Below are 17,354 nucleotides of genomic sequence, written 5' to 3'. Positions count from 1 at the left end.
TGTGGTTTATTATGGCTAATGTATGTCTCTCTCCCCCTCTCCCTCTCTCCCTCCCTCTCTCTGGGCTACGATGCAGCCCAACAAGTCATCGGTGGGCATCTCCTTTTGGCTCATAGCACTGAATGACCATATTTTAACACTTGACTACAGAAAAAGTAGTTGCTTAGCAACCTTTACAAGCACTGCAGAGCGATGCAGGAGAATAATCCAATGCCGCACGAACTCCACAAAACTCTGGGCTTCGGCAGTTTGATCGTGATGGTTTTTCTGCCAGCGTCAACGCAACAGTGTGGTACTACATGCCTACACACAAGACGCTGAGTTTCATAACTCAAGGACACTGGTAGTTTTATAAGTCGTAGAGACGGAGAAGGGAGGTTGTGTACGGTGTGAAACTCTGCTATGCCAGTTATTAATCTTTAGAAGTCACAGACAGTCGTGACTTGTGGGTGATGAAAGCATGCAGTAATTGATAATTATTCCCCACTCTAAAACCCTATCGGGATTGGATTAGTTTATCTAATAAAAGCAGTTACAGAGGCTCTTCAGTGATAAAACTCCTAAACCAAATGGCCAAAGAGAGACACTGGCCCTAATTTCTGTTGGGGGGGGGGGGGGGGGGCAAAGTTCAAATAGTTTGATTTTATGTTCATTTCATATTTGATATCTAGTGAAGGATCTTTGAAGGACACACATTCAGAGACTAAAAACTAGCAGTTCACTGTGTTCAGCTTGATTTTAAACCAAAAAAATAAAAGTAAAGCTCTTTCACCATGTAAATTAACATGTAATTAATATCTGTATATTTTTTTATTTATTTTATTTTAATTTGGAATTTTCGGTTTGATCTTTGTATTGTATATATTCTTTTCTTCATGTTATAAAATATATATTTTAATAGGGCGGCACCGCGTTGGTTAAACAAAAACACTTGCAGTATTTAATTAAATCTGCTTTACATGACTTCACATTGTATTTCCTGTGACGACGACTGCGCATGCCCACATTGCGATGGCGATGCTGAAGCTATATATATTGTGCAGCCCTACATTTTATTATTTTATCTTATTGTTTCATGTGACCAGACATTTATCATAGTATTTCATTGCTAGTTGTACTGTGCATGACTGTGTATTTGACAAATAAATGTGAATTGAAATGTCTGAAAAGTGGCCGTGCAGACTCATTACAATCATGAACAGTACAATTGAAATAGCACTGTAAATAAATGGGGTTGTACTTTATGGACCCAGTTTAACGCCAGTGGTTTAGTGGGTTTCAAAATTGTAAAAAAAAAAGCATATATGTATTAAATACGGTGCACAGCATTTTTCTGGATCACCAAAGTAGGCTTAAATGATCAGACGACTGCCGTGTTCAGTGAAGAACAGCCTTTTTCTTAGAGGAGTGGAAAAAAACACATGACTGATTCTAATGGGAAAGAAATCACAGGTGAGATTTTGAGCGTTTTTAGTCGATTTTGAAAACGCACACCTACAGAGATAAAATAAGTAAATAAAATCCATTGTTTCACTGTGTACTAAAGTATGTAATTATAAAATTACATAATAACATTAGAGTACAAAACAACAGTGATAACTCTAATAACTTCTTGTCTAATACATTTTTTCCAACAACTGTGTGAGAGCGATTGTGGACTTTAAACTGCTTATGCATGACAATACAGCTCATTTCTGCACTGCGGCACAAACACCTCAAAAATCACTGAAATATCATCACACAAATGCTTTACAAATGTCCTCAGTTGCAATGGCAGCCTGCAGGCTGTTAGCATTCAGACACAAAAAAGTGCCTGCATCTCAATCTGAAATCAATCCTGGAAGAGGGGCCACTTCACTTGCAGCAATAGCAGGGTATTGATGGAGCAAATAAAGCACGCCATTTGACTGAAGCTGAAACATTATCATTTAGCCCGGCAATTCACTCTGGAGCTCTGAAGATGAGACCACTCGGTGCGGAATGACATCGCCTGGGGTGGTCGACAAGCTGTGCCGCAAGTGGAGCTGCTCAGGCTCGGGCCTGTGGGTAGACTCGCTCATGTTTCTGGAGCGGTGGCAAATGAAGCATTCTCTTTTTTACCAGGCACTCCCCACTGTGGCCGTTTGGTGAAATTTGCTTAAGCAAACTGGGAATAGTGGAGGCGGGAGTGAGAGAGCCAGGAAGCAGGAGAGCAGGCGGAAGCGGTGTTGGAAAGAGTGAAACGTTAGATGCTGAGAGGACCCCGTATCGGCTTTCGACTTTATCCTTTGCTTCCCTTTAGTTTCAGGTTTTTCCGGCCAGTGGTGCTGTGATGGGTCGATTCACAGTGTTTGTCCACTGTGATCAACCCAGTTTCAGGTTTATTTGTCATTTGCACAACATGTCAGGACATTTATGCATTGAAATACTTGTGGTGAGGCTCAGGTTGATGCTCTACAGGAGGATAAAACTATATACATACTAAACATATTAAAATAAAGTTATATAAAAATTATATTAAATAAATACAAAACACACACAAAATATACACCAAATACAGAATATAGAATATACAAAGACAGGACTACACTATAGACCTAGACACTATCAGACCACTGTACAATTTAAGATGAATAAAAAAGCATAAAAAAGCTGGTTATACTGTGTCTGTGCCATGTATTTTTTTTTCTTTCTTTTTATCATAGTTTGATTTTCTTGCACTCTATTACTCTTTTGTGTAAATTGTATTTCTTTTATATATTTTTCTCCTCGCTTCTTTGTGATTTTCTTATTTTGACAGTATCCTTGAGTACCTTAAAAGGTGCTAGTAGATCTTTTGTCTTTTGATTTCTTGAGGGAGGAAAAGTTTTTCAACAGTATTTATTTCATTTCTAAATCAACGGATAAGCAGAAACATCTAAAAATATCCATGAAGAATGTCTTTAAGGATTTCTGAATAAAGACAATGGTTCTATAAAGAACCATGACAAATATATGTGCTTTGTCTGGTTAAAGATTTGCAAAAAGAAGAAAAATCTCTCATAAAATGTTCTTTGTATAGAGTTTTAAACAATAAAGTTTCTTTATTGTTATGAAAACACATTTTTCAGTACTCTATAGAGCCCTTTTCCTAAAAATGTAGAACCGTGACAGCTCAGTGAATCAGCTTAATGCATAATGCAAAAATTAATATGACACTCTTCTGATAAAAAAAGTATGAAATAAAGTGTTTTTATTTGTCCAACTATTTATTCAACACTAAAAGCTTAGGCCCTTCTAATTAGAAAAAAGCAGGTGTCTTTTGCACTTGTCATAGTCAGACATCAATCAGCTTGAGTTAACTTACGCCATACTCAGCTAACAGCTTAAGGTGGAACTCAGGCTTCTGATATTTGGCTCTGGATTATGCTCATCAATTCTCACACTTAGCATCCCACGTATTGTTTGTACAACTGCAAGCATCAAACCATAGCGTCTATACCATGGTGGTTCAAGACGAATACATGTACCATTAAAACATTTATACCATATAATTGAATGCAAACGTAAAGAAATGAATTAGTCACTTGAACTGTAGTTGAATAACCCAGTTATTAACCCTAACTGCTATTATTTTGTAACTACTACAGCACTAATGTATAAGTTCTGTATTTCTGAGAGTAGAGAACTAAAGTCTGGACCTCTAAGGTTAAAAGATCCAGTGTTTAACAACTAAAACTCGAAGCTGCTATTGTTGATGGCTTTAAGCAAGAGAATGTTCTGCAGCTTGGCCAGGTCATAGGTCCAGGGACTGGATCCACATAACCCTCCCCTCACCTGGCTGGGAGCCATCAGAGTGGGGTTGCCTTAGAAACAGCACTGCGGCAGGCACTGGTGTGCTAGCCCGATGAGCCCACACAGTTCACTGCCATTAGGATTCATGTTAGCAGGCAGCCGGAAGCACTGACTGCAGCAGAGGCTAGCTGTGTCCACCTCTGACTGCAGCCAAGTAATTAAAAGAGGGGGTCCAGACTCATTTCCACAGAACTGGAGACCAATATTGTCACACAAGATGAATTTTTAATGGTGCAGATGTTTGAGCATACAGTGGAGATGTACCTTGATTTAGGCAGGCAAGCATAAAAGAATATATCGCTGCTGTCATGCATAAATTCATAAATAAAATGCATGCAATTTTTATTGCATTTTACTTTTTGACATAAAGTAAATCCGGCAGTTGTTCTTTCCATTGTGTCTAATTTTATAATGCTCCTGTAAAGTTGACATTTTGAAGACACAAGGTCTTTTTTGCGTGACAGCAATGAAATACTTTTGTATTTATCAGAATTTTTATTTCGTTATTATCGAACTTATTATTTACGGAGAAACACGGACGAAAGGCTAGTTTGGCTAGTTCAAAACATGTGTGTCCCTGCACGTCTGCCACAGCGAGCTGTTTACCTCTGCACAGAGCTCAGCGGCAAGATCAATAACCAATTAACAGTCAAATCTGACAGGTTTAAGTCTTCCACTGCTTCCGTAGAAACATTAGCAAGTTTTTTAAGCATTTTTAATCACCAACATGAATAAATCTGTCAGACTGTTCAGCCCTGCGTTCACGTCGGTTCAGTTTAACTCTCGTTCTATTGGCCGCCTCCTCAAAAATGACACATGATGGATGGAGTTTTTCAGCTGGAGTTGAACATGTTTAAACTGGATGGAGTGGGAGCTCTGGTCAGTGTGTTTGGTCAGTTATGGGAGTGTTTAGGAAAGAGCACTAGCTTCAGCAACTTGTGTATAACACAGCCAAAAGCTGTTCAGCGCTACAGCTGTTTACACTGTACACTACATGCTTTAGATTACATATATAGTCTTTTACAAGCTTCAGATGACAGCGCTTAATCTACAACAGCTCCACATGTTAAAACACATTGTTATATATTAAATATATTTACCATATATGTAATAGTATTAATGAAAAGTTGAACACAAATGATTCTGTTTGCTGTCATTTATAATTTTTAGAAAGAAAGAAAATCCGAATCGTCCAATATCGGAATTGGCCAGGCATTTGTTAAGAAAATCAGAAATTGGAATCGATACAGAGAAAATAGCAATTGGAGCATCTGTAACTTAGCCACAAGAGAATTGGTGAGCTGAGGTACTGATGTTGGATGATTAGTTCTGCCACTCCAAACTCATCCCAAAAAACACTGGATGGAGCTCCATCACTGCAGAGAACGGTGCTGGATGGCTTTTCACCCCTTTAGCCAATACTTTGGGCATGGTGACATGGTGTTCATGGTGTTCATGTTGTACAGTGTATACACAGACACTGCAGTACTTATAATAAAAACCTCCACAACTATGTAGAAAAAAGCAACCGAAGCCTAATCACAGGTACAATTACCTCAGTTCCTGTTCCTGTTTTGAGATAATGGGATAATAAAGGCTTCTCAGGAAGACTACTGGGGTTTTAGAGAAATGTATCATTTTCCATGTTTGTTGGGTTAGTCGAATAAAACCTTGACTCTGAAGCTAACCTGTAGATTTCTCGACTGTGGAACAGAACACACGGTTTCACCCTTTCTGAAAGCATGTATAATATAATAATAGCTTGTAAGAACGGTTTTGTGAGCTCTATTTCATGGCAGTTGAGTAGTGAGAGGCATTCATCGTACCAGTACTGTGCCGCACCATATTTTCATGGTCAACTGTTCTCAGATCAAAGAAGACAGCTTTGTTGGCATGCTGTGAAAAAGTCCATCTGAAGACAGTTGACCTCTCTTGGAAAGGTTCGCTGTGATTGTAATGTCCTTTGGCGGATGTTAACACACAAGCACACTCACACACACATGCACATACACACACACCTCACTTGTAAACAAGGTGATGAGGCCAGGCAGAGGTTGCGACATCAGTGCTCATCAGTGTGTGCAAATCTCAGTGGTGCACACGACAACTTGACACTCGGCTTCGGCTCCAGCAATGCTAATCACACATTTCCCGCGACTACTGTCACGAAGCATGAGCCTCTACTCCTATACAACACTTTCAGTTTAAGCTGCAATGAAGAAACTGTGTGACACGTTGCATTAGATGAATTATATGATGATCCATGTCTGATCATTAACGAGTACCCTTGCTAATCAGTGTGAAAGGCCATACATTAACAATCAATCACTCAATCAATTGATTATATGTCATCAGAAACACAAATAATGGAGATGACAGTGCACAGTGTGTATAGCGTAAGATACACAATATGTCCAAATGTTTGTGGACACCCCTTCTAATGAATGCATTCAATAAACGTGCAAATGTACACGTACAGCTTGTGTAGTCCCTGTAGAGCACAGTATTGACAATAGAATAGGACTGTCTGGAGACTGGAGAAAATAAACATGGCACTGTTGGCTTATCTGGAGTTAGTTTACTTCATAGAGAAAAACAGTAAGAGTAAGTGTAAGAACAGCTAAGGGTGACAAGAAAAACCGCTGTACTACAAGCTTTGCTGCATCTATGGGCCATTTAGAAAACAATGGCCTTGCGGTTCCACACTTCTCCTCTGCTCACTAGAGCTTTCAGTGTATCAGAATAAGACAGACCTGACCTGGACAGTCTTTGTAAAAACCTAAAAGCTATGTACTTCAGTGCAGAGGGGAGCACCAATGCAGTGAACGGTGGCTAACAGTCAGTGGAACATGTACTAGTCCCGACAGGAACCTGAAATGCTTTTCAGCGTGAAGGACCAAGCAGCCTTGGAGACCACACGACAGGATGAAGCTGTAACACGTTGGCGTTCCAGGCTAAGAAGGAAAGAGCACAGGCTCTCGTTCCTAAAAGTCAGCCTCATACTAGAGTGGCATGATGGAGACCAAAATCTCAAGCTGTGATGTGTACTCAAGCTGTAGAATATTAACATAAGCTAAGTTCTGACTTCTGTAAATATGCTGTAAAGAAGACCAACTTAAAAATGATGCCGTAACTGATTGCTGTAACCTCTTCCCAGAGGCCCCCTAGTGACCACTCCACAGCTTCAGTGGAACTTCACTGGTTGAAATGATGATGGTAAGAGACATTAAGTAAAGTAGCCTGCAACTTCTGAGTGCTTCTGATTGGATGTGCAGTACAGACCTTAAAATGTAGGTATAGGCGAGTTTGTCAATTACATTTGGACTCATAAGTTTGGCCTAGAAGATCAAACTTACAGGCTAGTCCAATCTTAACTACACCGTCCACATACTCATACACTATATGTCCTAACAGTTGTGGACACCCCTTCTAATGAATGCGTTCAAATACTTTAAGTCGCACTCATTGCTGACACACATGTGCAAATGCAAACACCCACACAAAGCTTGTCCAGTTCCTGTAGAGAAGTACTGCCAGCAGAATAGGACAAGATAAACATGAACCTGTTGGCCTCATGCTTAATGCCAGGCATGGGCTAGAGAGGGATAAAGCCCCCCCAGCACTGAGCTGTGGCGCATTGAAACTGTGCTCTCTGAAATGATGGTTTGTGCTCCATCCAATACTTTGGGATTTTTGAGTTGGGGAGTTGGGGATGAGGTGGAGTAGTGATCATCCAACATCTGACCTCGCTAACGCTCTTGTCGGTGAATGCAATCAAATGCTCCAAAATATAGCACAACACCCTCTCTGTACAGCACAGACAGTTACTCCAACAAAAGCAAAAACAACAATGAATGATCGGGTGTCCCAATACTTTTGTCTATACCGTTTACAGTGTATTAGATAGTGTATTACAGCAGTCTCAAAGCGGCAGCCATTACATTATCTCATTACTTCAAGATGGCGTAGGACGAAAGGCAAATACTGTATATTAACAGCGACAGCGGTCGTCACGGACAGTCATGAGCCGTGAGGGACTAATATGACTGGTGTCAGGGCCTATTTGTGCTGTGAGTCTAAATAGATGTGCATTGAGATGAAGACCCTTGCCCTTCTAAAGGTCATTCCACACTAAGGTGACAGGCCAACCACTCGTCAGTCCAGCACATGCATTATTCACTGCTTTGGTACTCCGGAGAGTGACCTCATTGCACAGGTAGATGACCACATACATGAATTGCTTTGAGCAGCATGGTGATCAAATGGTCCACTCTGGTTAACGCCATGCTGAGAAGGTCATGCTGTGAAGTGAATCTAGAATCTACAGAGAGCATTTCTTCTGCTTATTCACCCTCTCACTCACTCTCTCTCTCTCTCTCTCTCTCTCTCTCTCTCTCTCTCTCTCACGCTCTCTCTCTCGCTCTGCACCCAAGTGCCACTTGGGCTGCAGGCCACTGACATGGAAGTAAGCTCCCATGACAACTTTTCACTTCCACTCTCATCATCTCTCCGTGACTCAAAACGCCATCTCCCTTTTACCTCATTATTCTGTGATTACACATTCTACCCGTGTCTCCAGCATGAAAGCAACTTCTAATTGGGCTTTGGGGAAAGGAGAGGGGGAGGGGTAAATCAACCTTGAATTTAATGCAGATGTCTAATGCAGATGCACTTTGGTGCCCCTCACCTATTCTCATTCTCTCTCTGTCTCTCTTTCTCTTACTCAGTATCTCTCTCTCCCTCTTTCAGAAGTGAAAGGTACTTGTTTTACCAGGTTGGAGGAATGATGGATGGACTTTCAGGGGTCAGGTGGGCATTGAATAATTGTTTTGTTAAAAATAAATAAATAACAAAAGCCACAGTTGCACCCCCCCCCCCCCCCCTCCCCTCCATAAGGGTTCTTCTGGTTTCTGTGAGCCTGGTCCATAAATAAAGCTTCCAAATAAAACTCCAAATTAGGGCTGTGATGATGATCATATTACCGCAATACCAAGGTTATGTGATGCCTATCATTACCGTAAACACCACAATTATTACTTATTTCTAAAAATGGATAGTTCTGGATGCAAGATCTAATAGACCGAGCCGTGTGTAGGTGTGGGCTGTATAACGATTATACTGTATACCACTGTATATAAAATAATATAATGACCATATCTCCAAATGAGGACAGTATTTCAAAATAAGGACATGTCTCGTGTGTCACATTTCTGTTCTGTGCCTATCTAGTACATGGCCATTCATTCATGTGCATTTAAGAAGGGTGCTGTGCTATGGGAGATAACTGATTGGTGGAGAGCAAGCAAACATCTGTAAGATGCCTAAAAAACCATCTGAAGACCATTCCGCAGCTCTGCACCCTCAGATATGAAGCTTTATACTCTAAACAGGTGTGATTTAAACCTCAGTTAGGTGGAGAACAGTCTGTGCTGTGATGTTTAGCCTGTTAGCTAACTTATCTAGGTCTACACAGCCCGGCTACGAGTCGAAACACAGCAGAACCGGACTCTCATTTCACCTTTCTGTTTCTCCCAAAACCTGTCGCTTGGCTTTCCTCTCTCAGACACAAGTTTTTATGGTCAATACTTGTGTTGGGAGCTCATCAAAACTCATCAGTCAACAGAGCAGCTGCACTAAGCTGTCTGATACTCAGTATAACTGTAGCCGAGCTAGCTAAGCAAAGACAAGCTTAGCAAGTTGGCTGTGCACTGTGATTACTTAGTCTGTGAGAGGACCATCTGAGCTACTGGTGCTCCTTAGCAGCCGGCTACCCTAGTATTTCTAGACAGAAATATGCAGCATTCATTATCTTGTTTATAATAAAAAACAATTCCTGTTTTCAGACAAAAAAATGGTCAAACTATTTTATGGTTAATTTGCACCATTTCTTCTGCTTACAAGCTGCAACACATTCCAGAGCTGCAGGACTGCAGGATGATTTTTGAAGCTGCTGTAATAAAGCTTTGGCTCTGTACTTGGGCTCACTGTTCCACCAACAGATAAAATCACTTTCAGCACACTCACATGCTTTTCTGCTGTGTCTGCTTGTACTGTGCTCTCTCTTCTATTTTCAACACTGACGGGAGGCTTGCTCAGGAGAGGTATCCCAATTAAACTACACAGAGCTTCCACCACCTTACTACACAGGGTTGCTTACACGGGGCTCATACATCTGTGCCACACATGATGCTGTTGAGCTTTGGTTACAGTCCAATATGGCTATAAGGCCTGGCATTGCACTGACTGGTACAGCTTTTTAAGGAAGCTGCCATGTTAAAGGATCACACTGGGCTTAGAGGAATATGCATCATCCAGATCCAGAATCCACCCCATCACTATGAGCCCCAGAGCACCTCAGGGTACTGTGAACGGATCCCTCTGCTGTACACCCAGCTCACCCTTGACTGCGTCACCAAATATTACAGCAATATTCAAGCTTGCTGATGACACAACAGTTGTGGGGCTCATCTCCAGTCACCTTGACCTTCTTGTGCAAAGACAACAATCTTTCTCTGAGTGTGATCAAGAAAAAAGGGATGATTCTGGACTTCAGAAGGATGCAGGCACCTCACACCCCTATGTACATTGGCTGTACTACAGTGGAAATAGTGCACACACCCCTGGAAGTGCACATCACTGAGAAACTGTCCTGATTCCTGAAACCTTATCCTTAGATGGCACATCAGTGCCTCTACTTCCTTAGAGGACTCATACACAACTGCTTCTACAGGTGGTGAAGACTGCCCAGTCCATCACTAGGTCAAGTTTCCCAACCATCATTTATACTGAGTGGTGAACAGGAAAGTCTGTAACATCACGAGGGATGTCTCTTATCCCTCACACAGACTGTTTACATCCGTCCCATTTGGAAGAAGGCTCCAGAGCATCCGGGCCAAGTCCTTCAGAGAGTGCCTTCCTACAGGCAGTCAGACTGCTGAAGCCTCCTCTTGATGTCTGCAGTTGTTTGTTTTCTACGCAATTCTTCATCTTGTTCGCCAAAGCCACCTTCACACCATCTCAACAAGAAGAATTCCAAGGCCTTAAGAGGTGGGCAGATCCGAAGATTCAGAACTAGACCCAGAGAGTGAAGACTACCTGCAAGTCTGAACACTCAAGACTGATGAAAGATGCATGTGCGCCATATGGCCTAAGCTCTTGTGTACTTACATTGATTCTGTTATAAAACGCATCATTCCAACCCAACACTCTCTATTAAAAATAAATGCGAGTCAACTGGAAGTTGTGTTATGACCGTTCCCTGACTCCTGTCTTACAAAGCCACCGATCTGTAAACCTGTCAGTCATCCCGAAACCCCAAAACCAATAGGGCACAGCTGCTATGAACAGAAGTGTGGGCACAGCTGGGCATGAATCAGGCATCTCTTGGCTGAACTCAACACTGCAGGGAACCATTATTAAAACACAGAAGACAAAACTATTGCTTATCAATGTCAAAAGCAGGGCTGTTATTAATAGTGTCGTCTGGTAGCATCTCATCATTTGGACGTTGAGGATAGACCAAGAGCTGTGCAACACAATACGGCCTTAATCTGTTGTCTATTCACAGTTTTTCTAGATAATTTCATGTGAATGCTGATCAGCCTCGCTTTCTAACCTCATTCCAGAGGCCCATAAATGGCCACCATTTCACCATTTCATTTCTATGTTTTATCTACTTCTCTTTATTAATAAACTGGCACCTCACTAATGCGGTTGGTTTGTTTTTTGTGTTCATTTTGAAAAACACATAATTATAAGTCAAATATCTCTCAAAACACAAACAATATTAAGTGCTTAGCGACCCAAACTGCACTCTCCATGAGCTAAAGCACTTTCTCAGTCAATTTCCATTCTGCTAGCAGTGCTCTTCTACTGTACAGAATCTATATGATGAATTGCTTATAAATCATGTATCCCGCTTTTGAAAGTCACAATGCTTTTACTGAACAGACTGGGAAGCAAGACATGGAGCATTCCTCTGTTTAGCTCATGCAAGGTCCCTCAGCTGTCTTTGACGCCCATCACTCAGATTACTGGGCTCATTTTGATGGGTAGTTTTGAACAAAATTTGATTTACATCATTTTGACCTGATCTAAAAAACCAACCACTCAACTAGCCAGGATTTGACTGTAGTTGTTATTGGAAGTCTGGTTCTTTAGGCTGGCTCAACACAACAGAACTTCTGTGCAATCGCACAGTTAAGCTACACAAAACAATTAACTCATCATCAATACTTCAAATGTAACTCATTAGTTGCTGGCATTTCTCTTATATTGTGTCTGTCTGGCTACACAAATCAAGCTAAAGCTGCATGAATGCTTTCCTTTGTATATATTAGTTTTGTAGCAGAACTACATAGCTAATGCAGCTAGCAGAAGTGTTCTTAAGGTTAGAGGAATAGGTGTGGGACTGGAAGGTCAGTGGTTTGAGCCCCAGGACCAGTAGGAGGTTGAGGTGGGTGTGAAGGAACACCAAACAGTAGCAGCACATTGTCCATTGTTTTGATGAATGTTACAATACACATTATAACATTGGTGTTACAATTGAATAAATTGTGATATATTGCGAAACTGTAAGCAAGACAACAAATGATGGACTTTTTGAAATCAAAAATTAGGAAGTTTTCAGTAGGATTTGAAGACAGAGTACAACACAATCTAGTGGTCGGGGTTTTGACACAATCAAAATGAACCACTGTCTGCCACATTGACACATTGTTTTATCAATACTGTATTTTTGAGAATCAAAACAGCATTGCAAAATATATTATTGCGATACTTCAATACATCAATACATAAATGTTTTCAAAAATTTACAAAAATCCTTTACACATTTGCATGCAACTGACAAGAAAGCAGTGCAGCAGAGTGAGCCGACCTAGACAAACCATCAGATCTAAGCCAGATCTAAGCAAGACAGAATCTGGCTACTGTAGTTTTAAGACCAGCTAGGCCTTCAGGTGCAATTTTTACTGCATGATAGGCCTGTAGGTACTGTAAAGGTGCAGTGCTTATAATGTTACATATGGTGATGCAGGGCTTATCCAATGCCTGTAGTTTTTACCCATTTAATGAAAGATAACAGTATGCCACGGTTACCAAACAACTTGACTCAGGTTTGATGATTTAGGCACATAGTTTGCACAGTACTATGGTAAGTTGCAGGATACAATCTTCCATAGCCTGTGTCTATACTAGCCTCGAACCTTCAGTGAAAATCTAAAGAAGTAAAGCTCAGACACCAAACATGTCTTGACTGACCAGCTAGGGCAAGGAGATCAGCGTAGTTTTTGGATGATCTGTCACTTTAGATCTGCCACACCGTCGCTGAACTGCGACAGATGATTCATAAAAGCTCAATTAAGTCAATGTTGTGTAAGTAGGCTACAAATTTGTGAAATGCTGCTCATTAATTAACCAAATCCACTGTAAACGCCACATTTGTTGGAAAGTTCTGAGAGGGAAGACTTTGGGCACAGTGCCGACAAACAGATGAGAAGCGCCAAAAGTGCTTCACTAATCACACAGTCAGTCACAACAGTAACGGTGTCCTGTTTCTGGTTCACATGCCTTCCACATGGCCTACAGAGCTTTAATGTCTCCTCACAACACAGCCCTTTAGATGTTCGGTTTGCTGTATTACGCAATCCAAATCATTCCCAATTAGTCATCCTTACTTTAGACGGCCTTCAAATTAGACAGCATTTTCTTCTTGCTGAATTAAGAGCCTGCCCGTCTTGAGGAAGCTTATTATCAGTCTTCACATCTCCTGATGAATTAGAGAAGGCTGAGAACAAGAGGGTAAATATAAAAAGCTGCAATGGTCTTAAAATGGAAAAAAAAATTAAAAAACAGCCCTGTTAGAAAGAAAATTCAAGTCATTTTCTCTGCTGCCATTTGATCTTAGTGGAGGCTGCCCTTAGTTGCTGATGAGAGCTGAATTTGTCTTGTGACAGGGAAGGTTACACGTTGGGTTGATAAAGCATTTAAAAGAGCACCGTCCACAGAAACATCCAGCATGAAAGGGCAGCCTGAGTGCTGTGTCAGTGAAGAGGCCACTTAGAGCAGCGAATACACATAATCAGACAGTAAATACGGGTGGTGCAAACAATGAAACGAAGAGCTGTAAGAGGAAATCTGTCTAAAGAGTTTTAGGGACGTGGGGATTTTGAGACCTCTCTGGTGAGAATGTGTAATTGCATCGAGCATGCAGAAGAGTACTTCTTAAAACTGCGCATTCTGGTCTCCTTACAGAGCGGATGACTCTAAACATTGCATTTAGTCAGTTTCTTTGGTTGGTATAGTGAGTGAAAGAATGAGCACATGAAAACTGAGTTTGCTGTTCTGATATCTCCACGTTTGCAGTAGCTTTCACTGTAGCCGTGAAATGTTAACCAGAAAACGGTGCTGGATCGTCTTTCAGAGGTCGTGCACCTGGCATAAGTATGTAAAAGCCTGACATGGCCAGGAAACTCCCACGAAAACCTACCAAACCACTATATGAGGCTTTTGCAGGGATGGGCACTCAGAAAGACTCTTAAGGACTGCTGCTTTAAAATGTAAAATTGTAATGCTTTCAAGGGTCTCTTCTTTATCATCCTTCATGGAAACCATCATCAACCATGCCTAGTGGTTTCGTATCAATTTTTAAAATTGTGTATTGTTACCCTACTTTATGTGTAAAAGCATGTTTTCCACATTTTTCAGATTTTAAAGAATTACAAATGGGAAAAACTCAAACATGTCGATATAGAAGTATCTGAAAAGGATGCAACCATTATGTTACTAATTATGTAATTACATGTATATAATTACATAATATAAGCTGTGCAGCAGAACTACTGCAGACTTCTAAAGGTTAATATAATGTGGGCTTGAGCCAGCTCTGAATGCTGCTGCAAAAAAATCTTCAAAATGTCCCAGTGTATCTCTCAGCCGGGGGGAACGTGTTCCATTGTGAGACTGGGAATTGCTGATTCACTTCCTTCAGAGTGCCTGTGTCAATACTGTGTGCAGGAGCGTTGAAACAGCGCAGAACTATGGCCGAATAAATCAAAGCGCTTACTTTCTCAGCCACACAGAGCCGGTTACATCACAGGAAAGGAGAGGAGGGAGAGAGAGAGAGAGAGACTGAGTCAGAGACTCAAAGAGAGAGAGAGAAAGTCATTGTCATTGTCATCACTTACACTAATGCTTAATAATCCTCAGCGGGGGCCTACATAAAGCACACTGTCAGAGCTCATACCCCTTCTATTGTGCGTAAAGCATGGTATTCACATCTTCAACAAAGCCTAAAATGATCTTTCTCCTGTCTAATAATTACACAAATCATTTTAGCAGACTTTAACAGAACAGTTAGCTTATAGGGTGGGTATTACCACGAGGTTCCAACCTCAGAGAACTCTGTTTAATGAGATGTTACCTGATAAAACGAGGCAACTCTGCGTTCTTCCTATTAAAAGTTGAAATTGAGTTGAAACGATTCCAACCTGGAGCACCGAAAGCTTCAGAAACTGAAATAAGCTGACACCCGAGACAAATTCCTATTGTGCAGACACAAGCGTCCATTCAATCCCACAACAAAATAGCAGCATGCTAATCCAGTCGCCGAAGGGCTATGAGCACTGCAGCGGTGGCCAGCTGCAACTGTGCTTGTACCTGGGCCAAGATGGAGGATGAACAGCCAAGCTGGCTAATACTCACCACATACAGCTGCTTCCAGAGCACGGCCCACTCCTGCAGGGTGGAGGTGACCTCGGTCACGACAGAGTCTTCGAGGGGCACCACCGTCTCATACTGCCTGTAGAAGACACACACAAAGACAGAGATCAGGACACATACCAGGTTTCTTCAGCACCTTTGTAATTCCACTCACATTTTTAGCACCAATCATGATACTGTATACTGGCACTAAAATACAGTATCAGTATTGGCAATAGAGAACACAAACATCATGAAATGTATTTGAAGGTGTGATTGACTGGAAAAGGCTGTAAAATGACTGCAACAATCAGTACTAACGAGATGGAACAGAGTATTCTGCATGGCTGACAAAGTGTCTGAATAAAAACACACAGTTTTTAAGGTTAAACAACAAGTTAAAAGCCACTAAAATCTTTTTCCTTACGACCTTGATGAAAGCATTCAAATATAAAGTATTTTAACTATGCAGCTCTTTCAAGTTTATTGTAATTTTATTTGTGACGAAGAACATCTGCATTTTAGGGATGCGCTGTATGTTGTGGGAAGACTAATCAGTGGATGGTCCTAATCAAAGGACCCTGACTCTAAAAGGAGAAGTTGCAAGAAGTACTTACAGTTTTCAACTAATAAATTACATATGTAAATAATATTCACAATAATTACTCTACCAGTCAGTGTAAACTCTGCTAGCTAGCTAAGCAGGCTAACAGGAACAGTTGGGCACTGTTTATCTCAGGAGTTCCCATTTGTAATAAGCTAAGTTGCACTGACTGAGTTTAAAACAGTGGCACATTAATATGAAATTTAGATTTTGTGAGGTTGTCATAGGTGTGTGTATATTGTGTATTTTACAATATATTTGAACGTGGCTCAGACAATCAGATTTTAGGACCAGAACAATGTGTTTTATAGCATATAGCATGTATTTGGGAGTTTTGGGAGTCAGAGGGTATCCAGACATGCTCCAAAAACCTCATCAACTGTCCACCTCACTGCTCATCCTTTTCACTTTGATATTTAATAAACATTACCAAACACACAGTGATCCTTTCCAGCTGGTTTCCTCTCCAGCTCCTTTTATTCTTGCCCCATCTCTCTGCTGTCTCTTCCGTTCTGCCTTTCCATTTATCTCTTCTCTTGTTCTCTTCTCATCAACCCTGTAGCGTCCTTCTTTTGTCCTTTTGCAGATTGCGCTATGCAAATTGATTGCTCTTATCAGGCCTGATTCATCTGCACGATTTATTTAAGTTACATCTGCAAAAGCCAGAGTTAATTAGGCTTCAGGGAAGTAAGTGCATGTGTCTGACTTTTCACTCAAAAGAAATCAGAAAATATTGTTTCCAAACCGACAGCCTGCATTAGTAATGTGCTCATCAGCACTTTATTAGGAACACCTGTACATCTATATATTCACAAAATTATCTTTTCAGCCAAAGAAGTGGCAATGCGACAAATTATGTAGATATGAGTCTTCAGCTTTAGCCAACGATCACATTATCTATCAGAATGGGGGGAAATGTTATCTCAGTTATTTTGAGCGTAGCATGATTGTTGGTGCCAGAAGGGCTGGTTTGAGTGCTTCCAGAGCTGCTGATCCCCTGGGTTTCTCAGCCCAACAGTCTCTAGAGTTTACTCAGAATTGTGGAATAAAGAAAACACAACCAGGGAGCGGCAGCTCTGCAGTTCTGCAGATGGAAACACCTTATCAATGAGAGAGGCCAATAAGAGAGAATGGTCAGACTGTTGGAGCTGACAGAAAGTCTACAGTAACTCAGATAACCATTCTGTACAACTGTAGTGAGCAGAAGCAGCTCCAAATCTTCAACATGTTCAACCTT

The 17,354-nt window shown here is 41.0% G+C and overlaps 1 protein-coding gene across 4 annotated transcripts in view; it reads right to left on the bottom strand.

The window, feature by feature from the left end:
- The window catches only part of dock3 (dedicator of cytokinesis 3), a 190,085-nt gene that overhangs the window by 98,814 nt on the left and 73,917 nt on the right, over positions 1-17,354 (bottom strand). For all 4 annotated transcript variants that reach the window (XM_072666454.1, XM_072666455.1, XM_072666456.1 and 1 more), the window contains exon 5: positions 15,517-15,613. In XM_072666454.1, the coding sequence (XP_072522555.1) occupies positions 15,517-15,613 (97 nt within the window). The remainder of the gene's footprint in view (positions 1-15,516; positions 15,614-17,354) is intronic.

This window comes from Salminus brasiliensis, chromosome 21 (assembly GCF_030463535.1).
Source record: "Salminus brasiliensis chromosome 21, fSalBra1.hap2, whole genome shotgun sequence".
In the NCBI taxonomy this organism is placed as follows: Eukaryota; Metazoa; Chordata; class Actinopteri; order Characiformes; family Bryconidae; genus Salminus; species Salminus brasiliensis.
The sequence above is the reverse complement of the archived record's forward strand: the minus strand, read 5'-3'. Positions and strand labels throughout refer to the sequence as shown.